Consider the following 25,691-nt stretch of genomic DNA (forward strand, 5'->3'; position numbering starts at 1 on the left):
ATTGAAAACAACATAGCCATTTTTTACCATTAAAAAAGGGCTTGATGATTCAGTCTGGAAACAAAAAAAGTTTTCATCATTTAAATTTGTCAATCTTGAAAGTAAAAAAAAAAAAAGGTAATCATATTGACAACATTACAAAATACTTTTATTTTATGGCTATATATTAAGGAGGAGCAAAACATTTCGGAGAGAGAGAGAAAAGAGAGAGAGAGAGAGAGAGCATTTATAAACAGTAACACATTAATTTTTGAAAAAAAATACAATGTACCATGTAACTCTTTGTTTTTTTTTGTTGAAACTCTATGAAAATTCCTTTACAAATTTTTAATCACATTTTCAACTCACATGGCAATAGTATCTATTAAGAAAAAGTTATAAAGCTTCTATTTTTTTACACATAAAAAACAGCATGTCCCTAAATCCTTTAGGCGTATCAGTGTAACCTAATTTTATCAACACAAAAAAAATATGTTGAGAAGTCCGGGTATTGCACTTTTTTTTATGAGCGCAGTCAAGGTTTTATTTTCATGGGTGTCACCCCTACGCGCAAGTCAATGCATAGCATAGGCCCTGGCGGCAGGGGTCCTAGGCTCGAAGTAATACGTTTCGGCATGACGACCGTATGTATGTCTGGCTGAAACAGCACGACCAGATCTTCTGCCGCGTGTTGTGTATTCAGGTTATAAATTTTAAGAAATAACTAATAAAAAATGAAAAAAAATGAAAATGAAAAACGAACGAGCTGTCGTATGACAAAGACAGGAGGAAGAGGGAGTGATCAACTTGCAAATGGCGGAGCCCACTGCCTGCGGCTTCTTTCTTTGTAAAGAAGCTGAGAGGAAACAAAAGACGAGGAGTAGGCACACAACCAAGAGGCATACCTATTTATGTGAAGCCGAGGAACAGACCCTCTGCAGGATGGCCGAGTTTGTGATCGAGCTTCTGTTGTGCAAGCTTGTCCGCCTTCTTCAAGAGGAGGCTGTCTACCTAAGTGAGGTAGACAAGGATGTCAGATGGATTCAAAGAGAGCTGAAGCTGATGAAGGGATTTCTGAGAGATGCAGAGGGCAAGAGTAAGGACGAACAAGTGAAGAATTGGGTGGATGAGATACGACAGGTAGCCTTCGATGCTGAGGATGCTATCGATAATTTCGTCTTGAAGATGGCGAGCTGGAACAAGAGTGGGTTCTTCTCATCTGTGAAAGGGTATGTTACAATATTATGACCTTCAACCAGTCCAGCAATAGTCTCTCTCTCTCTCTCTCTCTCTCTCTCTCTCTCTCTCTCTCTCTCTCTCTCTCTCTCTCTCTCTCTCTCTCTCTCTGCGCGTAGTGAGAAACCTCCTTGTGAAAAAACTGACCTTTTGGATCATGTTCTTTTAGTTTTTTTTTTTTTTTACATCTGACCCTTATGATGTGATCTATATATTTAGTATAAACTGACTTTTGGATCATCTTTTTTTTAGTATATGTCAGATTTTACTAGAGTTGATACCAAAATTTTAAACCTCAAAAAAATATATTTTTATGTCAAAAACTATGATCTAAAGGTTGAATCCTACTATTTTGACTGAGGTCGAATTTGGTTAAAACAACTTCCCTATGTGTTCCAACTAGGGGTTTCTTACCCACCAGGGTAGCAGGCATTCATGCGGTCTGACCCATATCGTAGAAATTATGGTGCTCGGGGAGTGCTGACACCCACATCGTAGAAACTACGGGTGGAGGATGCACCCTCTTAATCAGACCACATGAATGTACTCAATATAGTTTGTTTGATAGGAATCGATCATGTTTTTTAATATAAAATATGATTTTTCAAGCCATGCATACAGCAATTGCTATGGTACTACTGTGGAAGTGCCAACACCCACATCATAGAAATTATGGGTGGAGGCTGCATCTTCTCAATGAGACATCATGAATTTACTCAGCATAGTTTGTTTGATAGATCATGCCTTTTGAATTAAAATATGATTTTTCAAGCCATGGAATTTTGTTATATTGTAAGTCATTGAAATTTGAAGATCTTAAAAAACCTACATGAACAACATAATTATATGATCCAAAACTTATTTTTTACTAAGAAATGTATGTACAAAAAACATATAAGCGATTAAGAACAAATTTGCTTTTGGGTAGGTGGGTGTAGGTGCTCCGGGAGCATGTGATAACCATTCACCGGTCAGTACCTTCCATCCCTGAGCACCAGGCCAGCATTATTTAGCTAGTCTGGTTTTTCCAAAAAAGAGGACATATTTAGCCTAGTTTTGGTAAGACACAAACATAAAAATGCCCAAACTAGTACCGTTGGGTAACAATGGTACTACCAATGTTATCAGTATTGGTGTGTATCGGCCTGTATCATATATGGAAAGAATTTTGATACAATTCAGGGCCGATTCAGCTATTTTTTAATAAATATAAAAATATAAAAATATTATTTTTAATTATTTTAATGGTTTTAACACGTGTTACATTATGATTGACACGTAATAGTTTTTTATTAATTTTGAGCTGATACAGAACGATTTAGCTGAGTAGCTGAATTAATCTTCAGCCCAAGGATTCAGGGCCGATACCGATACTGACAACATTGGGTAATACACAGCTAATTTTTGGTTAGTGGGTGGCCAAAAAATAACAAGGTTAACGGTTAGACATAGGGTACTTTTTTCAAGAGAAAAAATCAAACTGTTTAATTCATTCTTGGCCAAACATCTATAGGATGCAAAATGACCGACAGATACCTTTGTTTTTTCCTGACAGTAGTAGCAAAAAATCTCTAGAATGTGTGGTGTGGAGGGGGTTGTGATGATCGTGCATAACACTGTGGATGTGGGGCCAGGAGGGATGTACCCCTAAGAAACGTTGTTGAAAAGTCTATGCTCACTTTGGTTTTCAGAAATCAGATCTTGAGATAAACCTAGTTTATGAAAACCAAATGTTGTGTCACCCAAACAGGGTAACATGATTTATGATCTTAAACAAGCTTTCCAGGCTTTTGGTGTCATCTAAAATGGCTACTTAATTTAGTCCATCATCTGTAATATAATATATATAGGGAAATGAAAACCTACCCAATGGAAAACCCTCCCAAAGCTTCTCAATGGACATTTTATTGGTTTTTTGTCATTTTCAAAATATTGACCGTACAGATGTGATCTATATGTTTGTTTTCGTAGGAATCTTGGAGCATTTGATTATGATGCATGGATAGGTTTTATAAGTTTCAAAATCAATGGTATAAAATTTTGTTAAATTTTTTAGGCTCCAAAGACCATTTTTTCTATCCAAAATTCATGTGTCAATTTTCAGAATTTTGAAAAAAAACAACAAAAAAATTCCATTTGGGAGGTTTTCATTCCCCTATATATATAATGTGTGTGTGTGTGAGAGAGAGAGAGAGAGTATGTGCTGGTTCTGCCGAATTCTCGTTCTGCCCCGTTAAGCCCCTTCAAAAAGCACAGTTTTTGGAATTTTTCTCACATCTAACACCACAGATGTGATTCATAGGTTTTTGGAATCTAACCTGTATATAGGTTTTTCGGTGATCCAATATCAACGGCTACGGAAGGCATCCATTTTTTCTGGCTCATAAAAATATATTTTTCTGTAAAAAAAATGATTCAAGCGTTGATTCCCACTAAATAGAGCATGTTAAACACATCTAATGGTTCAGATATATCATAAAACCTATGTCACAGGGATTCGGCTAGCAGGGTGCCGCACCCGCGTCGACGCGACTCGACGCGGGTGCGGGTGCGGCACCGGGTGCGGTCAACCCGATCCTGGGTGCGTTGAGCGCACCCAGGATCATTTAGGTCCATTTTCTTTTTTGGATTTTTTTTTTTTTAAATTTGCCCTATGAAATGAGCTGCGAAATTTTTTTAAAAAAAAATTTGCTGACAGCTGCTGACAACAGCTTCTGTCAGCTGCTGAGCTGCGAAATTTAAAAAAAAAAAATTCTGCTGACAGCTCCTTTTTGCTGCTGTCAGCTCTTTTTTTTCGTAAAAGGTTTTCTTTGCTGACAGCTACTGTCAGCTGAGCTTCGAAATTTTTAAAAAAAAAAATTCTACTGTCAACTGCTGACAACTCCTTTTTGCTGATGTCAGCTCCTTTTTTTCGTAAAGGGTTTTCTCTGTTGACAGGAGCTGTCAGCTCCTGTCAGCTGCTGCTTTTCAAATCCTTTTTTCGTAAAGGATTTTCTCTCTCCCTTTTATATATATATATATATATATATATATATATATATATATATATATATATATATATATATATTTACATTTTTGCCCCTGCCGCACCCCCGCACCCGGGTTTTTTGGAAGTGCCGAATCCCCGCACCCGCACCCGCACCCGCACCCATGTGACATAGCATAAAACACTTCAAACTATAGGGCCTAATATGTTCAGATCTCATTTTAAATATATATATATATATAATTTATTTATTTGTTTGTTTGTTTATATTTTTATATATATCAAAATTACAGAACATTTCAAATATCAAAATTAAGGCCCTGTTTGGATAGGTAAGACCAAGTTTCTCAAAGACCTAGTTATGCCTTAAAACTTTGCTTTTTGGTAAACTTGGTTTATAGGCCTCATTTTCTGGCCAACCACCGACAAAAAAATAGTTTGACTAGTGCTTTCCTTCTCTATAGGCATCAAATTAGTCCTTTTCCTACCAGTAGTTGGCTGGAAAATGAATGGCCAATTCAAAAATGAAAAAAAAAAAAGGAATTTCCAGCTAACCACTAGTCTAAAATGGTGGTTGTGTTACTTTGACAAAGTATAACGAGGATGAGAGGAAATACAGAAGTTTTGTGGAACAGGGGTAACCTATAAACCGAGTTAATTAGCCATATGAGAAAACTACATCTACCCAGTTTTTTCAAAACATACTTTAAAGAAGGTTTTGCCAAATCTAGTTTTCATTTTGAAACAGGCACCAAACTTGATTTTTTGGCAAAGACCTGGTTTTGGGTGACATCGGGGCCAAAAAAGTCAAAGCAGGTTATATGTTCCCCCCCCCGAACAGGGCCGGTACTGAGATCTCATGTTCGGGGGTTCCAAATAGCGCCACGTATAAGATGCAGACCAGCATGTGTGACCGCATCATATTGCATCGTAATTTGGTGCCGCAGCAAAGACTTAAGTACCCTTTACCGCCATTCGCATCCTCTTCCTCGAACGGACATAAATGCCCTCCTTCTAGAAAACTGAATCGTCGGTTCGTGAAAATGACAAAACTTCCCTCCATCGTTATCGCACCAAAACGTTTCGCAGAGTTTGCGTATGTAGCAAGCGTTATGTTGTAGGATTCAAATAGTTCAAAACAATCCATTCTCGCTCTAAGCACTCTACCGGAGATTCTTTGCTTTCATCTGGAGTCGCTGGAGCATCCTTTCCTTTGTTTCAGAGCATCGGTTTTCGTCTTATGCGCAGTCGCAGCATCGTTGCCACCTTCGTTTGCGTATTAGTTGTTACTGTTGCTTACTCTACAGTTTGAATATCCAAAATCCCATCGTTTCGGTGAGTTTCGTGTAAGGTTTCTTTCTTCAATCTGAAGATTGCTTCTTATACAACGATTTGTACTTATGAACCCAAATATTCCGACGATTTCTAATCATGATGATCGTGTAATGTGTTATGCAGGTTAGCAATGTCTGCGCCTCATCAGATTAGAGATACCCCGTCGTTCTATGGGTTGTCTATTAGAGAAGTGATCTGCCAGTCCCATCTATCTAAGGTTTTTGAAAGATACCAAAATATACTTAAGATTGAGAACGATGAAGACAGGGAAAAAGCCTTGGAATCGTATTATGCGGAGGATTATCCATCAGATATCGAGGCTGCGGACCAAAGGAAGAACTCTGAAGAACGAAAGATGCAGAACAAGGATGACGAAAAGAAGGCAAAGGCAAGAAATATTGATGAGAATATAAATAGAAGGCGGAGGATTAACGCACAACAGATAGAAAGGAGGAAGAAGAATGTGGAGGAGTGGGAAAGGTATTTTAGCAATATAGTGGAGGAGACTAAGGCGGAAGCTCAGAGGAGCGACTTGGAGCGTAGAGCAATGCGAAACAAGGCAAGGCTACTCAAGGAGTCGGAGGAGAGGCGAAGGCAAATGAATAAGGAGGAGGAAGAGAAGGAACAGAATATTACTCAGTATGAGGAAGAAAAGGAAAGGCGAAGGAGGGAGAAGGAGTTTGAGGAAGCTAAGGAAATGCAAAGGCAGGAGAAGGAGAATGAGGAAAAGAAGGAAAGACAACGGAAGGAGAAGGAGGAGGAGGAGGAAGAAAAGGAAAGAGAAAGGAAGAAGCAGGAGGAAGAATTGCAGGAAAGAAGGAAACAAGAACTGGAAGAGAAAGAAAGGCTGCAGAAGGAGGAGGAAGAAAAGGAAAGGGAAAGGAAGAAGCAGGAGGAAGAATTGCAGGAAAGAAGGAAACAACTGGAAGAGAAAAAAAGGCGGCGGAAGGAGAAGGAGGAGGAAGAAAAGGAAAGGGAAAGGAAGAAGCAGGAGGAGGAAGTGCAGGAAAGGGAAAGGAAGAAGCAGGAGGAAGAGGCGAAAAGGGAGAGAGAAAGGAAGCAGAAGGAGGAGGAGAAAAAGGAGAGAGAAAGGAAGGAGAAGGAGGAGGAGGCAAAAAAGGAGAGAGAAAGGATGCTGGAGGAGAAAAGGGAGAGAGAAAGGAAGAAGCAGGAGGAGGAAGTGCAGGAAAGGGAAAGGAAGAAGCAGGAGGAAGAGGCGGAAAGGGAGAGAGAAAGGAAGCAGAAGGAGGAGGAAAAAAAGGAGAGAGAAAGGAAGGAGAAGGAGGAGGAGGCGAAAAAGGATGCAGGAGGAGAAAAGGGAGAGAGAAAGGAAGCAGAAGGAGGAGGAGAAAAGGGAGAGAGAAAGGAAGCAGAAGAAGGAGGAGGAGAAAAGGGAGAGAGAAAGGAAGGAGAAGGAGGAGGAGAAACGGCAAAGAGAAAGGAAGGAGAAGGAGGAGGAGAAACGGCAGAGAGAAAGGAAGGAGAAGGAGGAGGAGAAACGAGAGAGAGAAAGGAAGCAGAAGGAGCAGGCGAAAAAGGAGAGAGAAAGGAAGCAGAAGGAGGAGGAGAAACGGGAGAGAGAAAGGAAGGAGAAGGAGGATGAGAAAAGGAAGGATAGAGAAAGGATGGAGAAGGAGGGCGAGAGAAAGGCATGCGATGGTGGAGCCGGTAGAGATGGAGATTGAAAGACAGTTGGAGGCAGTGGACCCACCAGAAAGTCCCAGGTTGGAGGGAGAACAGGAGAAAATAGCGACCAAGGTAAATATATCTGTCCTGTCTGTGAAGATTTAATAATATGTTTAGCGATTTTGGTATAGCGATTACTGTGTTAGGTATTAATATGTATAGCGATTACTGTGATAGTCTGTCTGCAACCAATATTATTTATAGCGGTTAGTAGAATAGTCTTTATAAGTACAAATAGAACTAATTTACAATTGGTAGGAATAATATGTTATTTTGTGTTACAGGGAGGTCAAAGAAGAAGTAGAGCACCAGGTGAAAAGCTCGAAGGTCGGTGTCAATGGCATGTAGTTCTGTCGTGGTATGGTCAGCTGAGTGCATATCAGAAGGACCGATTGCGAAATATGCACTTCGGTGGCCTTTTGGACCAGCAATATTTTGAAACTTGCTGGAATACCATGACCCACCTGGTAAATAAGTGGAATGATAAGACGAACACATTCCAGTTTGATTCTTTTGAGATCACCATGACTCTAGAAGATGTGGCGAGGATCACTGGTCTTAAGTGCTATGGCAGTGTTGTCCTATTACGGCATTCAAACTATAACGCAAGGGAAAAATGCACGGCCCTTTTAGGAATGTCGATGGACGAATGGAGTCAATGTATTTCAGGTGGAATCAATTCCACATCAATGAAAGTCTCATTTTTTTGTAATAAATGGGAAGGCCACTCCGCTACTTGTGCATCTGAAATAGCTGACCAAGAGTTGCGCGGCTTCCTTCTATATTTTTTTGGTCTTACATTATTTTCCGATTGTTCTGGTTCGAGAATAAGTTTCATGTGGCTGCAGTACCTGACAGACTTAGACGAAGTCGACAACTATGCCTGGGGTGCCGCTATGCTCGCACACTTGTACAGTCAACTCCACCGTGCGAGTAATGGTACGAAAACAGTTGGGGGATTTTGGCCATTTGTTTAGGTATTTGTTGATTACATACTTAGTAATTGTAGACAAATCTCATTGCAGGTTGTGGTGTAGCTAATAATATTGTTTTTGTTAGGCCTGGGCGTTGGAACATATTATCCCATTGCGTCCACGTTGTGGCCCTCCGATTTGTGGTTTTCCAAAGATCGGTCGCTGGGCTAGAATAAACGTCACAGTTTATAATGCTAAGTCCATTTTAGATGGGCTGCAACTAAACGAGGTAAACGTTCTAAAATTGTTTACAATAGCGTCAGCATTTACCATTGAGTATTATAAATCGTTGTAATGTTTAGTATTCTTAAGTATCCATCACTACAGGATTGTCTTCCGTAGTACATATCGTTGTTGCCATATCATGCGTAAATAAATTTTAATATATTTGTCATTCGTTATTAAAAAGAATTACCAATGTACAGGTTTTGTGGAGACCTTATCGAGATGGGGAGGACGACGATGAAGACGTTGTTGCGGAGGCTGCCAGATTGTCTGACCGCGATTTGTGGCTATTCTGCAATTTTGAAGCCGAGTTGCAGCAAGGTAGTCGAGTTCTCCTACAATCTGGCTTGGGGCAGTCTATCCCAAATAAGCCTTTGGAAGTGAGAAGGAAGATGAATAGTGATAGGGGCAGGAACGTGAATTGGCGCGATCGCTACAGGGACGAATTATTAAATTGAAACTGAGGTGGTTTCCCTGCCGTATCGTATGATCATGAAGGACGATAATTTGATCCCTTCTACTTCGAAAGCTATTGGGAACCAATGCGGCGAAATTGGAAGATTGAGAAAATTGTGAACCCATGCCTCCCAACTGCCCCTTCTCATGTTGCAGCCCAGCCACTACAGCCAAAACGTCGTCTCGCTCTGGTTACTACGACTAGTCCCTCAGTAACAAAGCCCGAGGAAGAGCAAACACTTGCTCCAAAAGAGAACATTGTCTCTGCCGCAAGGTTCGAACTTATGGAGAGGGAGAATAAGAAATTAAAGACAGAAGTAAGCACTATGAGAATTCAATTGAACGCAGTGGTAGAGATGATGACCAGTTTTCTTAAGAAAGGTTTCGCAACCAAGAAGCCACGCAGGATAGACAGTCCACCAATAAAAAGTGAGAGACAAGTCTATGATATTTCATCTGATTCGTCCAGTGCCTCGGAATAAATCCTTGATTTTCATTTTTATCACGCTAGGTTTTTGTTGTAATTGTATAATGAGTTGTAGTAACGTGAAATTCTTTTATTGTTTAATTTTTTATTATTACATCTTTTCGTCTGTGGATCTCGGTAATAAATAAACTTTAATCGAAAATAGATATTTGTTCAGAAATCGTGGCATTGCCTAACCTCTTTGGCATCGCTAAGATATAGCATTTCTGTTTAGCAATCGCTGTATTTGTCTTCGCCTCGAAAGAATATTGCAAAAAGGATTGGCACTGTAAGCCATGAACAATAATTTAACGAGTTCTGACGGCGTAAATGATAACAGTCAATAGCGATAAGAAAAGGTTGATGCTCCAAAATCTGTACGATACGGTTCCCGGTCAGCAATTGTTCATCTGGCAGAGATACCTTCAATTCAAACCGCGATAATGAACGTTTGTTGTTAAAAAATCGATAAGGAAAGTATGTTGCATAAATATATCGATGTATCCATATACGATAATCAATAGAATAATCGTGAAAGAGTATTCATACCTGGAAAACGGGTTTGTTCGGGTCGTGTCAATCTCCCACTGAAAGATTTGTATAATGCGACCGACAAACGACAGATTTTTTTAATTATTTAAATTTCAATCATTTAATTTGTGGGGTGTTTCCGAAAAAGGCCGCTATGGGAAACGACGTATTTTTAAATATTTAAAACTTAATAAGCGGCTTCGAAAGACGTATTTAAAACTTAATCATTTAATTTGGCGGCGGTTATCAAAAAAAGGTGGCATGCGAAAAGACGTATTTTTATTTATTTAAAACGCAATCATTTAATTAGCGGGCTGTTTTCGAAAAAGGGCGGCACGTTAAAGGACTTTACCTTTGTATTTGACTGAGGACGGCGTTTCCGTATCTGCGTTGCAAAGGTGCCATCGATATCTCCGTCCAGGCATGGCGCCGAAGAAGGGGACAATCGGAGCAGTACGACCAGCCATGGCGGCCAAGAAGAGGACGATGGGAGCAATACGACCCGGCACGACGCCAAAGATGATGAGAGCACTACGACCAGGCACGGCGGCAACGGAGAGGACGATGGGAGCAAAACGACCAAGCACGACGCCACAGGAGTGGACGATGGGAGAAAAACGACCAGGCACGGAGCAAACGGAGAGGATGATGGGAGCAAAACGGCCAGGCACGGTGCCGAACAAGAAGACAACCACATCCACAGTACCAAGACTAGCGCTTAAGACGTATATTTTTTGAAACGCCTGAGCGATTTAGTGAACATTTGCCTTTTCATGTCGTATTTGGACTAGTGTTGTTTACTGTAGATAATAATTTCAATGTCGAATCCTAAATACCACGCTCATGGTGCACTCAATGCAACATCCATAGGCAAGGGTGGGCGACAACGCCCTGACGAGTTCGTAGATGACATCGAGCAGATGCAAGATGAATTTGCAGATGGGAACACTATCAGTAATTTTGTAAGTATTTGTCCACTATCAATTTCTAGGTCATCGATTTGTATGTTTTGAAGTTCGTAAATTTGTGCAACCAGACAATGTGTGATTTTGTCAATTACATTCAGAGCAACCCAACGAGCAATACAGTACGCATCATCAGCCCTTATTTCATGGTATGTCTGGGCCGCTGTTGTTTTGTTTGCTTTTATGACGTACTCACGTTTCTTGGTGGTTAAACCTTACTATTTCGTGCAACAGATGTACGTCCGGCGAAAGCCATACGACATTGGATTCGCAGATGCACTACCTTGTTGGAACAGCGATGATGAGTGCGTAGACATTTCGAAATTTGGAAAGGTAAGTGAACAAACCTCTTCTCCAAGGTTTAGTCGTAACATCCCCATCACGATATATCTCTGGAATGAAAAATTATTTTATCGATTCGCAGATTTTACTTCCTACACTCTGGCAAAATCCTGACCATTGGGTCCTATACGAGATGAATTTTCAGGAAAAACAACTATGGTGCTACAACTCATTGGACTGCCACAGTGGCGTAGAACGCGACGCTATGCATTTGGTAAGCTTGTGCCCAAAGGTGAATCATAGCTATTCGAGGTGGATCGGACTGTAATATATTATCCCTTTATCACAGGCGGGATTCCTTAACGGGCTTATGGGTGTCGACATTGCCGAGTGGATGTTGCTCTGTGCTGACGATGCTCCGTTACAAAGTAATGGGGTCGATTGTGGCATATTCGTAATGAAGCATATTGAAGCAATATACAATGGAGAAGAACCTTGTTTCCACGCTGTATGAGCTTTGTATCCGATGTTATTGGGTATTCCTGTTATATATTGGTTTCACATTACCTGTTTTGTTGCAGGAACATATGCCGGTAATACGCGACGAAATATGCGGAAAATTGATTGAGTTTAAAAAGAACGGCAGACAAAATATGTAAAGTGAAACCTATTGATTGATGTCTATACAACCTAACGAGCCCCGCCATCACCGTTCTCGCCCTCCTCCTCGACAGCAACCCAGTCGGTGCAGTCGCGCTGAGGGTGGCCAGCAGGAGCTCCACCACGTCCTCTTCCTTTCCCTAGCGAGGAGGTCTCAGCGGAGCTGTCGTTCCGATGACGGGTGTTCATCTCGTTCCGGTGACGGGTGTTCTATGAAAAGTAAATCGTATTCAGAAATAGTTTTGTGTTGTATACGCATAACCAATGCTGGTAAAGTTGTTCTTCAGCAATGAAAAATACTGTACGGCGAAAGATATTTCTAAATATCGCATTCCGTGTATTGCTGAACCGACGATAATGTACACCTAAGGCGATTTCTTGGGACGCGTGTGGACGTACTTGTGGATTTATTTGAGATCCAAAAACTTGGTCCAATCGCATTGATTACGATTGAGAATAGCCCTCTGGCATGACATTGTTCAATTTCATTAATGCGGAGTGCATTTTTACTTAAGATTTGCTTTTGGTTTAATGAAACTGACGTATATACTCGAAAACTGACGGAGGGTGATAGAACGTTTCATTAATATTTGAATGACACAACACATAGTTCCACTTTGCTTCGCGAATAAGGAACCGACAAATCAACAATTTCTGCATAAACGACTTGTTCTTGAATCGAGTATATAGGCGGCTTCGACGCAGTTGTCGTATCCGTCTATACTTTTTTCATATGTCTGCAAGATCATAATTGAAGAAAACGTCGTTTAAAATTCAAGAAATTTTCAAATTCTTACACAAGTTTTCATGGTGGTAGCAGTGTAGTTGACGTTAGACCACCAAGCGTATCGCTTTGTACTATTCGTAAATTACGAAAGTGACATTAATGGCTGTTATTCACCACTTTTTTCATATGTCAGCTATAAAGTGATGTTTAAGCATACAACATTTCATAGCGATGTTGAATATTATCATTTCGAACATTACAAGTCTTTGTTCATTGCATACATCGCAGTCTCACTCTACGACTGTCAATCACGCGGGTTCAACGCACATCTTTTATCAATTACAAGCCTTTTAGATCCTCGCGACGCCTCCGTCAGTTTCTCCTCCGCAATTAGAAAGGATGTCAATTTTTTGCAGAGTTCTTCGCAGAATCCGGGTATATCAACCTGCAAAAACAGATTGTAAAGTAGAAGCAATAGACATGCACTTAATCCCTAATAACAAAGGCCAAGAAATGGCATACAGCGTCGAAACAGGGTTCTGCACCATTGTATATCGCTTCAATGTACTTCATTACAAATACGCCGCAATCAACGCCATTATCTTGTAAAGGAGCATGGTATGCCGTGCGATAGATCCACTCGCTAACATCGACTCCCAAAATGGCTTTGAGGAAACCGATCTGAGAATAATGCGGCCGACAGTAAATTCATGACCCCAGTACACGACACGATACTCATATAGATGGAATCTTACGAGATGGGAAATGTCTAGCCGTAAACCACTGTCAACTTCCAACGAATTGTAACACCATAGTTGTTTTTCGTGTAAATCCATCACGTATAAGACCCAATGCTTTTCAGATTGCCAGAGTGTAGGAATCAATATCTGCAAATAGATCAAAAAAATGTTGTTAGCACTGTTATGCTGTAATATTGCACTGTAGGTTTGTTTGCTTACCTTTTCACTTGACAAAAGGTCTCTGTAGTGATTACCGTTAACCCAATAAGGTATGCCGTCTTGAAATCCACAGAAGTATGGCAAACGGCGTAAGATAGTCTGCAAACCGAAACATTGCTAACACCAACGTTAACATACGAATCAATTGGACTAAATCAATAATGAAAAGTAACATAAAATACAACCGATATACCATGAAATACGGGCTGACGACGCTTACAGTCTGGCTTGGTGCGTTGCTTTTAATATAACTGACGAAATCAGATATAGTCTGTTTGCAGCAAATATGGTGTTGTTAACGCACGTACACATGGCTTACGTATATAGACAACTGCTACTAGTTTCATACTAACAAAATTATTGATCATGTTGTATTGTGCGAATTCACTGCGCATTCGGTTGATGTCCTCCAGGAGTGATTGACTAAGTTTTCGCCCAACTTCGTCGGTGGATGTTCGACTGAAATGAATGCAGACATTGCAACGAACGATACTGAAATTACATTATATAGTACACAAAAACAAATCGCAAAAACGACATGAAAGAGACGGATTTTGCTGAACATGTAGACGATGTGTAGACAATATACCCATGATTCGCCATCGTTGGTCGTGTAGTTGTCTTCGTCTGCCTCACCCACTACAATTTTCTATGTTCGAGGGCGGATCTCCAGGTTTATGAAGGAACCGTCGGTTTGATTGTTGCTGGTTCACGAAGTAGAAGACAAACACACCTTCCAATACTTGTGCGACTATTTATGACCTAAAAGATGTACTGCTCAACCAACATGATCGATGAATACTGTACGACAAATCAAACATTTATGGTTATCTGTTGGAACTGCGTAATTCGACTTCATATTCGCTGCATAGCGAGTTGTGGTTATCGCGGTAAAGCGATTTGTGCAGCAATACTCGACCTTTGTAAAGGGTGTTAGTCAACACCGAATTGCGGTGTTAAACGATACTAGTATAACGCGATAATAAACGTTTGTTGATAAAAACCCGACGAATCGGAAAGATCCCACGGGTTGAACTACATAGCGATTGTGAGAAATTGTGGAGTATCACTCACACTTGCACTTCCACTGTTAAAGCGAGCAAAGTTCCCCCCTGTACCAGATGAAGAGGTTTACTTACCTCTTAAGAAATGAGGTGGGGAAGAGAAAAGACACATTGAGTAGCCTTTTATTTATAATATATGGATAAAACTTTTCACAAGGTAACAATAATGATTTTAAAAGGCAATTGGAGGTGTCGGGAACACGAAAGATTTGCTGGAGAAGAAGTTGAATCGACGCTACGTCATAGCTTTGCCAACTAAAGTTGGTAAATTGAACGGAATTCCTTTTTTGTTCCATGATTGATCTCTCTTCGTCCAGGCATGGCACCGATGTTGTGTAAGCTTCAATTAGTGCTTATCGCTTGGAGCTGCGTAAGTAGAGTTCGTATTCCCTGCGTAGCCAGTTGTGGTTATCGCGGGAAAGCGAATGTGCTGTCAGCTGGACAAGGATTTGTTGCCATCGCTGGATACTTTGTGTTGTGAGTCAGACAGCAATTTATGAGTAGCGGCTGTTAGCGATTTTTTGCTTCTGCAGGAAGTCGATTGATGACATCTCTGTATGGCGATTTGTGGTTATCGTTGAATAGCGATCTGTGGCATCGCAGCATATTGATTTGAGGGTATTGTTCGACTGTGAATCTAAGCGAGATGAGAAATGTTGGTCAAGTAAGCTTTTTTGGGGCATTGAGCAAGGTTGTGCTTCATTTTATGATCTAAGTAGGCTTTCAACTGCGCAGGTGATAGAATACTTAGATCATAAGATGAACTGCAACCTTGCTCATTGCCCGAAAAAAGCTTACTTGAACAACCTTTATCATCCCGCTTTGATTGACATTCGAACAATACACTCAAATCACTACGATGCGATGCCACATATCGCTAATCAACGATAACCACAAATTGCCATACAGTGATGTCATCAATCGACTTCCTGCAGAAGCAAAAAATCGCTATCTATCGATTTAAGCAAATCCAACCACGAACCGCAAGAGGCATTGTGGAGATCGGGTCATGCAAAGAGGCATGACAACTAAATTAATAGCCCACACGAGATTCATGCGTCCCATACCTATCTGTCGAATGCATCAGAGCCTGTCATGAAAGATAAAATATTAGACACTGAATTAAGTTTCACAAGAAATGCATACCTCCTCGCAACATTGATTACATACCAAAAGACTTGTAAAACTGTAGCGATCGTTGCCAGAAACTTGGTAGGGAGGAATGTAGGTTTGAACGTTTGGTGGTACTTCTGCAGGGTATTGCTGCATGATGGACATTACACGAGTTAGCTATTTGACAAGCTTCACGCAATGGGAAGCAATATAATGTTTTACATACCTGTTCATTCGAGGGGCTTTATTGTCTTTTATTACAGGTTGGTTGTTTCTTAGTCCTGTTCTTGCCAACCAATTCTACTACACCCTTTGCCCTCCGACGACTGCGATCAGAGGCAGGTTTTCTTTTGATACCCTTCGCTTCATGAATATGTCCATCATAATCAACAACATTCACTATTGACTTGTTGAAGATAATGTTTACGCTTTGGCGCAACTTCTCGGGAGTGTCAAGCGAAACATGATTTTGACCTACGTTGTTCGATCCCATTATCTTCGGCTGGTATTCATTGGCTGCAACGGACTTAATGTGAATTAACTCCACGTTTTCAAGTAACTCCGTTGCAGCTTTTTTCACACATGCATAGCCTTCTTCACTTCTCGATGCCAAATCAGCAACATGCATGAATGACCTACACAATTGTTGGTAACGGGAGGCTATGTGGCACTTCTCGTCAACACCAGATTTACTCGCATTGTCCATAACGAGCTTTTCAATCTTCGCGCGTCTCTTCCATCTTCGCATTACGTAAGACTCAGGTATTTCTTGTATCTTCTCTTGATTGAGTGCCTTTAATGCATGACAGCATAGAATACCTTTGAATTCATACATTTTGCACGAACATTCTACCCTTCCGTTGTCAACATTATACGTGACATGTGCTTCTTGCCTTTTCTGATGCTTTTCCCCCTGACAAAAAATATGGTATTTGTGCATATTCTCGGTTTGCACGAGTCCTTCTATTTTGCAATTCATGACATGCAACACCTCTTTCTTGATCCATTCAAATACAGTTAGTGTATACAGAGCTGCAGGTCGCATCAATATTTTCATGCCAAAAGTTAGAGGTCGTGTATTGAAGCATTTCACGTCTTGTTCAAGCTCATTCTGTCTTAGACCGTCTACAAATAATTCATATTGTTCCATGAAATGAAACATTGTTAAACATGAATACAGGGTTTTCTTCAGCGTGGCATGCATAGATTCGGCTCTTTGTGTGCTTATCATACCTGCACAAAAGTATTGTCTTCCATATGCCAATGCCCACTTCTCTTTTCTGCATATAAATTTTATAACCACAGACAGTCAGTAAGGTCGTATGTCTTAATCATTTTGTCCCAATCTGACTTAAAGGTGACCTCGTTTACGCTATGAAGTACACACCTTGTAAACTTTTTGTCAAACCCTGTATTCTGATTAAATATGTGTCCTATGTTCTTTGCTGCATTTTGAAAGATATGCCACAAACATAGGCGATGATGTGCATCTGGCCACACATGAAGCACTGCAGCCGCAATTGCGTGATCACCATCTGTAAGTACAGTTTCAGGATGCTTCCCGTTCATTGCCTGTGTAAATACTCTGAACAACCACTCAAAGCTTTCCTTGGTCTGGTCATACACAAAAGCACCGCCTAATATACAACTCTGTGCGTGATGGTTCACTCCCACAAACTGCGCAAATGACCACTGTACAGTATTAATCTTTACTGTAGTATCAAACACAAGCACATCATTGAAGCATTCATAATCTACTCTAGACTTTGAATCTGCCCAAAACATATTCACAGTATATCCATCTTCGTCCACTTGCATTGCACTAAAGAAACCATGTTCATTGCTTGATTTATTCTGTAAGTAACGAACCAAACAACATATTTCTCTGTTCTTCATGTTATCTGTCCTCTTCCTTCTCAAGTGGTTTCTTAGATCCAAAGGTGTGAATGGCACATTTTTGCGACCACCATCTATGCGGGTAAACAAATTGTATGTCTTCCTTGGTGCAATGTCGGCGCTATCGACTATTTCAGCCATTGCAGCATGCGCTACAGTTACTTTACGATGTGACCTTAGCATAGGAGTCATAAATGATGCAGATACATCATGATTATGATCACTGATTAAAGTACGCACGATAAATTTCTCATTCGGATGTCTTCTCAAAACCAATCTCGCCTGACATCCACATCTTGATTCTGGCATGCTCCTTGTTGGATTTCCCATTGATTTCTTCCAACCTTGCTTGGAACAGACATATGTCTTTCTAACTAAGACACCCTGTGCATTTTTTGACCAGGAAAACCTTCTCACACTGAAGCCAACTTTTAAGGCATAATCATTGTAAAATTTATATGCATCTTCTTCGTTATTAAACTGCATTCCTTCTACAGGAACATAGTCAAGTGTAATTCCATGTACATTCCCAGTTCCTACGGTCTTGTTAAGTGTACTGACATCAAAATCTACCTCATTATTGAATTGCATTTCTTCTCCTGGAACATTCAAGTCAAGTTTACTTCCGTGTACATTCCCGGTGCCTACACTTTTATTATGTGCACTGTCATGGTAGTCTACCTCATCATTGAATTGCATTTCTTCCACTGGAACATTCAAGTCAAGAGTGGGTCTAATGCCTGCACCCTTCTTTTCATGTGCATTGTTAGTGCAGATGTTCAATTCTTCAGTTGCGTCATAAGTATAGATATTCAATTCTCCAGATCTTTCGATTGATTAAGCTACATCGTCTTTATTACAACCTGATGATAAGCTCAACAATGTTTTAAGCAATATATCAATTTGTGTTTGCAGCAAAATAACAAACAAATCGATATTAACTAACAAAACGGGAGTCTGTTACTAATACAGCGGTTTGAGATACAATGCATCTAATGAGTGAATGTAGGATACCTGATGGGGTAGAGGCCCTTCCTAGCATCTGTAAACAAGCATTCTTGTCAACAGGTCCCAGCGTCTTACAAATATCGATAAGTTTCCAACCTTCGTAAGAACAAGATCTACCTGCAATAACCAAACAATGCCTTAATGACACACAAGACGACATGCCTTCTTCATCGATAGCATGATGAGATGAAAAGCTACTCACGCTGCCTTAATGGAACTGGTTGGAATGTTTGTGCATCATTGCTTTCTTCCATAATGCCTAACAACAACGACAAATAAAAGAAGACAGTGGAATGTTTTGTAAGCAATATATCAATTTGCGTTAGCAAGCGGCATAGGTTTACTACGATTTAATCAGGATGCATATAACAACGGATACCACTAGGGTTAAGCAAGTCAAAGCAACGATTTAATGAATGAAAGTATCAAAGCAAGTGCGGTTTGATGTTTGCTTATACTGAGCATCGACTTGTCGCTTACCATGCCAATAAAATACACATGTCGTACATGTGTGTTGACGATAACGCTCTCATAATATCCACGAGGCTCTAAAGCGAGTTCAATAGAAGTCGCTGAGAGAGCAGCGATATGCATGCGAAAATCGCCCCGCCATGCGTGTAACGATGTGTTTCTGCACCCACACGTTTTCAAAGTCTGTGTACAAATATCTTATAAATACATATTACAAAACATATAATATCTTACAAAACGATATGTATAGCGATTTGTAAGATATTGAAAATCGATACGGCAGTTCAGCATAATAACTTACAACTCGACGATACAAAACCATACTATCTAAAAGGTCGATAAATATATCGCACAATAAATTACAAATCGATAAGGAAGAACTTGAGCATAATAGCAAACAAATCGATATTAACTAAAAAAAATGTATCTCACAAAAACGGGAGTCTGTTACTAATACAGCGGTTTGAGATACAATGCATATGATGAGTGAATGTAGGATACCTGATGGGGTAGAGGCCCTTCCTAGCATCTGCAAACAAGCATTCTTGTCAACAGGTCCCAGCGTCTTACAAATATCGATAAGTTTCCAACCTTCGTAAGAACAAGATCTACATGCAATAACCAAACAATGCCTTAATGGCACACAAGACGGCATGCCTTCTTCATCGATAGCATGATGAGATGAAAAGCTACTCACGCTGCCTTAATGGCACTGGTTGGAATGTTTGTGCATCATTGCTTTCTTCCATGATGCCTAACGACAGCAAAAATGAAGAGAAGACACTGGAATGTTTTGTAACACAAGGCAGGCACGAGAAAGCGACAGTGTGTTGTACAACAGGATAAAAAACAAGGCGGAAAGCTCGACTGGAGACGAAGGCAAAGTTTAGGTTGATAATGGGAGCAACTGTTACAGCAGATGGCGCAGGAGAACGTCTCCACTTTAAATGGTTAACATCAAACTTTCTGGATGAAGGACTTTTTTGTCTTTTTCTTGACCCGTCGTTTCACAACTTTTGAATGAAGGATATTTTTGTCATTTCCTCGAATGGTCAACATCAAACTTTCTGGATGGAGGACTTTCTTGTCCTTTTCTCGACCCGTCGTTTCAGAACTTTTGAATGGAGGATATTTTTGTCATTTCCTCGAACCGTCATTTCAGGGCAAGAAAACCAAGTAAGGGTGATTAAGTCTTTGCAACAGCACCAGAGTCCGATGCAAAGTTATGTCAACATACACGGGAATACGAGCCCCATGTGCATGAATACGTGGCGCTCATTCGATCCCCCGAACACAGACGTGGGATTCAGTGAATCATCGGGGGCGAACATACACCACCCTCTCCAAAAAAGTGAGCACACCAACATAGGCATACACCAAATATAGATTCAGCCGTTGGGTCATAAGCCTTTTGAATGTTGCCACATGTATTCTCTAATATGCTATCTCACTCTCTCTCTCTCTCCATTCAGTCATTGGGTTATAAAACTTTATAATGTTGCCACATGTACTCTAATATGATATCTCACTCTCCATCCATTGACTAAAATAACCACTATCTCATGTAATACGATTGCACACTTCAAGTGTGCTGTTGAGACAAAAGGGGGGTTGGCTTAGTGGGGTGAAGCATTAGCTGTTAGACGGGCAGTCAAGGTTCGATTCTGTTCAGCTTCATTTCTCTACGCATGCCAAGGCATAGCATAGATCCTGGGAGTATGGGTCCTAGCTTCAAAGTTTTATGCTGCCTGTACGGCGACCGTAGGTATGGCAGGCTAAGTAAGCATTATCAGGTCTTAGTGGTGGGTGTGGTTTCTTCGTATTATAAATCCAAAAAAGGAAAAGTGTGGCATCATCTTTGGGATACAGTCTACCAGCTGTGGATGGTGGGTTAAGTAATCAAATTGCACTTGCTACTAATCGTTTACATTTTTTCGGTTTGGTGTAATCTTGTTTTTTTTTTCAAAACAGTGGCATCATCTTTGGGATACAGTCTACCAGCTGTGGATGGTGGGTTAAGTAATCAAATTGCACTTGCTACTAATCGTTTACATTTTTTCGGTTTGGTGTAATCTTGTTTTTTTTTTCAAAACAGGTACTGGACTTTTCCAATGGAGGGGAAAGAACTTAGCGAGGTGCGGTCTCAGATCGGAGAGATAAAAGACACGATCGATCAGCTAAACAAGTGTAGGGTGACTTACGGGATCGACATTACTACAGGTGGAAGAGGTGAGGGGAGTCAAGTTAACGATAGCTTACGAGAGCAGCGAAGGACTTGGGGCGACGAGGAGGACTCCCATCTGGTGGTTGGCAGGGAGAAGGACATAAATAATTTGGTTGACTTGTTGGTGGAAGATAAAGTCGATCATCGGGTGATCTCGATAGTGGGAGACCCTGGACTCGGCAAGACCACCCTTGCAAGAGAAGCCTTCAACCATGTACGTGTCCCAGCACTGCAGGGTGGACGAGATCGTACAGGTTATATTAAATGATGCCCCAAGCGTTAACAGACCGGCCTTGGAATCTGATTTAGCCTGGGAGAGAGAGTTGTGGCACCTTTTGAAATTCAGTGAATCATCGGGGGACAGATACCTGATCGTCCTCGATGACTTATGGACACGTGAAGCGTGGGATCTTCTCAAAAAGCTCTTCCCCAGAAACTCCAGAAGCAGAATTCTGATAACCACTCGCAATGAAGAGGTTGCCAAACACGCAGATTCGCAGAACGAACCGCTGCGCATTTCCTTGCTCAGTAACGCATACAGTCTGGAGTTGTTCTACAACAAGGCATTCGAAACAGGGCAACCAATTCCCGACGAGTTGAACCCATTGGTGAATCGCATCTTGTCGAAATGCCAAGGCCTACCGCTAGCGATCGTTCTCTTTGCAGGGATCCTATCAAGGAAAGAGAAGGACGCGTACACATGGGAGAGGGAGCTAGGGAGCCTCAACTGGGAGATCAACCATGGTAGGGACAAGATCGCGGACATCCTGTATTTGAGCTTCGATGTCCTGCCAAACTACCTTAAACCATGCATTCTCTACTGTTGCACCTTCCCTGAAGACTTTGAGATCCCCACCAAGAGGTTGGTTCGCCTATGGGTTGCCGAAGGCTTTGTGCAAGAGAGAGAAGGGAAAACACTAGAAGAAGTCTCGGAGGACTACCTGGAGGAACTGATCGGTAGGAGCATGATCCAACTGGTTAAGAAGGGAGCTGTAATTAGATCCATTAAATCTTGTATGATTCATGATCTTCTTCTAGAGGCCTTGTTGGACAAGGCAAAAGAGCAACGGTTTTTGGAGGTTTACAACAACAACAATCACAGTAGTGAGCCACCAGGAAGCCGTCGAGTCGCTGTCCACGCTGAGTTTAAAAACCTCAGTAGCTTCCCATTGAACCTCCTCCGCTCCTTCGTGGCTTTCTTTCGGAGCCCCAATACGGACTGGGGGAATCTCATCAAAGAGTTCAAGCTTTTGAGGGTGTTGGACCTTGAAGGCGTCTCCTTCCTAAAAAAATTGCCGAAGGAGATCGGAGAGCTGGGCTGTCTCAGATACTTGGGCTTGAAGGGCACCTGGGTCAGGACGCTGCCTAAGTCTGTGAGGCACCTCTACAACCTGCAGACGCTGGATATGAGAACCTTCTACAAAATTCATTTCTCGAGGTCAGGGATTAGGTTCCAAGCAAAGGATTTGGGAAGGATGCAGAAACTGAGACACCTGTACTTCGGACGCAGGATGGGCGCAGCTGTGGAGGTTCCACGTTGCTTCTTGGGAAAGTGTGCCCAGGAAAATCTGCAGACACTAGCCTTCATCAAAGCTGGTGGGTGGATCAAAGAGGGCTTGGCCAAGTTGAAAAACCTGAGGAAATTGGCGATAAAAGGCGTGACGAGTGCCCACGAGGCTGATATTTTGAACTCCATCGTGAAACTGGAGCACCTGCGCTCCTTATACCTGCAAGGGGAGATGCTGCCTTCAGAGATGCTCAACCATGAGGCTGTTGCCAAGGTTTACCTGCAAGGAAGACTGCAGAAGCTGCCGATTGCATTCTTTCGAAAACTTTACAAGCTCACTCTTGAAGGCTCCTTCTTGGAAGAGGACCCCTTGTTTGCACTTCAATGGTTGGAGAGGCTTCGGATCCTACGATTGTGGAGGGATGCGTTCAATGGTGAGGAGATGAGATGCTCGAGAGGAGGATTCTCCAAGCTCGAGGTGTTGGAGATATGCTTACCATCCTGGAAGATATGGAGCATGGAGCTTGGATGCTTCCCCTGCCTTCGGCATTTGATCATCGAGGATTGCGAGTCCCTGCAGACGTTGCCCCCGCAGCTGAGCGGCATCACAACCCTTTGCGAACTGAAACTGGTTAACATGCCCACAATGTTCAGTATAAGATTGATGGATAAGGAGTGCGATCAATGGATGAAAGTCGAGCACATTTCCTCCGTCTTCGTTACCACGTAAGTGATCAACAAACCGCATGCTCTCGCTCTCTCCGATGGGTATTTTCTCATGTCTAACACCGTAGTTTTTTATATATATATATATATAGGAAAATGTGTCGGTGCTAAACCGCGTACTAAATGAGTTTTTCTCGTACTTGATTTTATAGGGGCGTTTGATTTCAACACATGAGTGGGTTTTTATATTTGCTAATTTTGAAGGCTCCAAACATCATTTTTTTCATCAAAAACACATGATCGAGGTGTGGATTCTTATTAAATCGACCATGCCTAACACATTTATGAAGAATCCCGAAAAACCCATTTAGCACGCGGTTTAGCACCAAATGGGTTTAGCAGGGAACCCATTTAGCACGCGGTTTAGCACATTTATGAGATATATATACATTTATGATATATATATATATATATATATATATATATATATATATATATATATATATATATATATATATATATATATATATATATATATATATATATATATATATATATAATGTGTTCCTTATGCTACTTTTTTGTTAGGTCTTGTTAGCCCCTTGAAAAATCGCAGTTTTAAGTATTTTTGTCTCATGTCTAAAAACCGTACATATGATCTATAGGTTTTGTTTAGTGGGAACGGGCTTTTGGATTGGATCGTCCAAATCTGACTTGTATACAGGTTTTTTCGGTAATCTAAAATCATTGGCTATGAGGTTCAGAAAAACATGATCAAAGAGTCGGATCCCACTAAATTGAGCATGCTAAACACATCTAAAGGTTCAGATCTATTATAAAACACTTAAAACCTATGGAGCAGAACGAGAAACGGGGCATATTATGTTCAGTTCTCTCTCTTTTATATAAATACAGAGAGAGAGAACTGAACATATGGGTCCGGTCTACATCAAGTCAACCATTCCATGGCCGGATAGGATCATAGATCAGTGTGGAATTGGGTTGGGTATATATATGTGGTCGTGCATTATGGGTCTGGTCGACATCAGGTCAACCATTCCATGGCCGGATCGATAGGGTCATAGATCAGTTTGGAATTGGGTTGGGTATTTATTTGGTTTTTTATACAAATAAATCTGGGTCTATAGCTGTTGAGTTTTTTGGTTTGATCGGAAATGAAGCGAGTAGGTTGCCAAGTGGCATGGGTTCACAACCAGGCCGATAGGTGAAATTTGAGATGAAACCTAAACAAAACTTGTGTTTATTAACAGAATTAGAAAAGTATCGTGTAGATAAATTCATACAATTAGTAGGAATACGAATGAATTCATAAAAGTTTAAATCGGTTCAGGTATAAGGCTGTCAATGGGTTGGGTACCCGACCCACAGCGTATAATCAAACCCGCCCAATTAACACATTGCCGGGTTTGGGTTTTGTCAGGTCACAAAATGGAATCCCAAACCCGAAGCGGCATAATTTCAGAAATTTATTTTTACTGAAAATACATATAAAACACTTGAGTCAGGTCAAGTACCTAGCAAAAAATCATAAACCAAACCCGGCCCATATATTAGATGGGTCAGGTTTGGGTTGAACCCAATATTTTTAGGATCAGCACTTTTCATGACCATACCTAAAGATTCACGTTCGGGGGTACCCGGTATAAACCCAATCCATTGGCAGCCCTAGTATAATCGATTCATTTTTTTAATCATTCAATTCAAGTATGAATTGGTGAAGTCCTTGTTGGTTCAGGTACAAATTGGACACAGGGAGTTTATGCATTTGAAAAAGTGGCAGCTGCCAACTTCTGGAATTGACAGCTAATAACTGTAGGAGGCCGTAAGATTTTAGTGCAAATACAAACGGGGAGATTGGTAGCTTAGTAAAAAAAAAATCTTTTTAAAGGCAAGTTGAGACTCCTACCAGATATCTCTTAAGCCCCCATGTGGCAGAGGGATTCGAACCTCGGCCTTCAGCTTCGCACAGGATCCCGCTTACCACATGGGATACCACCTCGGTGGTAGCTTAGTAAAGTTTTGCCAATAAATAAACTCCTAAATTGAATTCGGATATATACATGTCTGGGTACAAATTGGTTTGGAGCAGTTCAAGTGCTTATCTTGAGGAACCAATATGATATGGTTCATGTACAAGCTATACTATTAGAACCAACATCGGCTCCGCATGACTAGTAAGAGCAGTTAGTGCATGTCACCTTGTGTTGGGATGTTGCAAGTTGTAATCCTAATGGTATAATTGTATAACTGGTAT

At 41.0% G+C, this 25,691-nt stretch overlaps 1 protein-coding gene across 1 annotated transcript; it reads left to right on the forward strand.

The window, feature by feature from the left end:
• The first annotated feature begins 792 nt into the window (after positions 1-792).
• On the forward strand, positions 793-23,480 carry LOC149812724 (disease resistance protein RPP8-like). The gene is made up of 5 exons (XM_089992290.1): positions 793-1,208; positions 5,660-6,887; positions 20,991-21,022; positions 21,115-21,497; positions 21,553-23,480. Exons 1-5 carry the CDS (start codon positions 793-795, stop codon positions 23,478-23,480), a joined length of 3,987 nt encoding a protein of 1,328 aa, XP_089848416.1.
• Positions 23,481-25,691: the final 2,211 nt, after the last annotated feature.

The sequence above is a fragment of the Nuphar pumila genome, chromosome 16 (genome assembly GCF_984573655.1).
Source record: "Nuphar pumila chromosome 16, dmNupPumi1.hap1.1, whole genome shotgun sequence".
Lineage (NCBI taxonomy): Eukaryota > Viridiplantae > Streptophyta > Magnoliopsida > Nymphaeales > Nymphaeaceae > Nuphar > Nuphar pumila.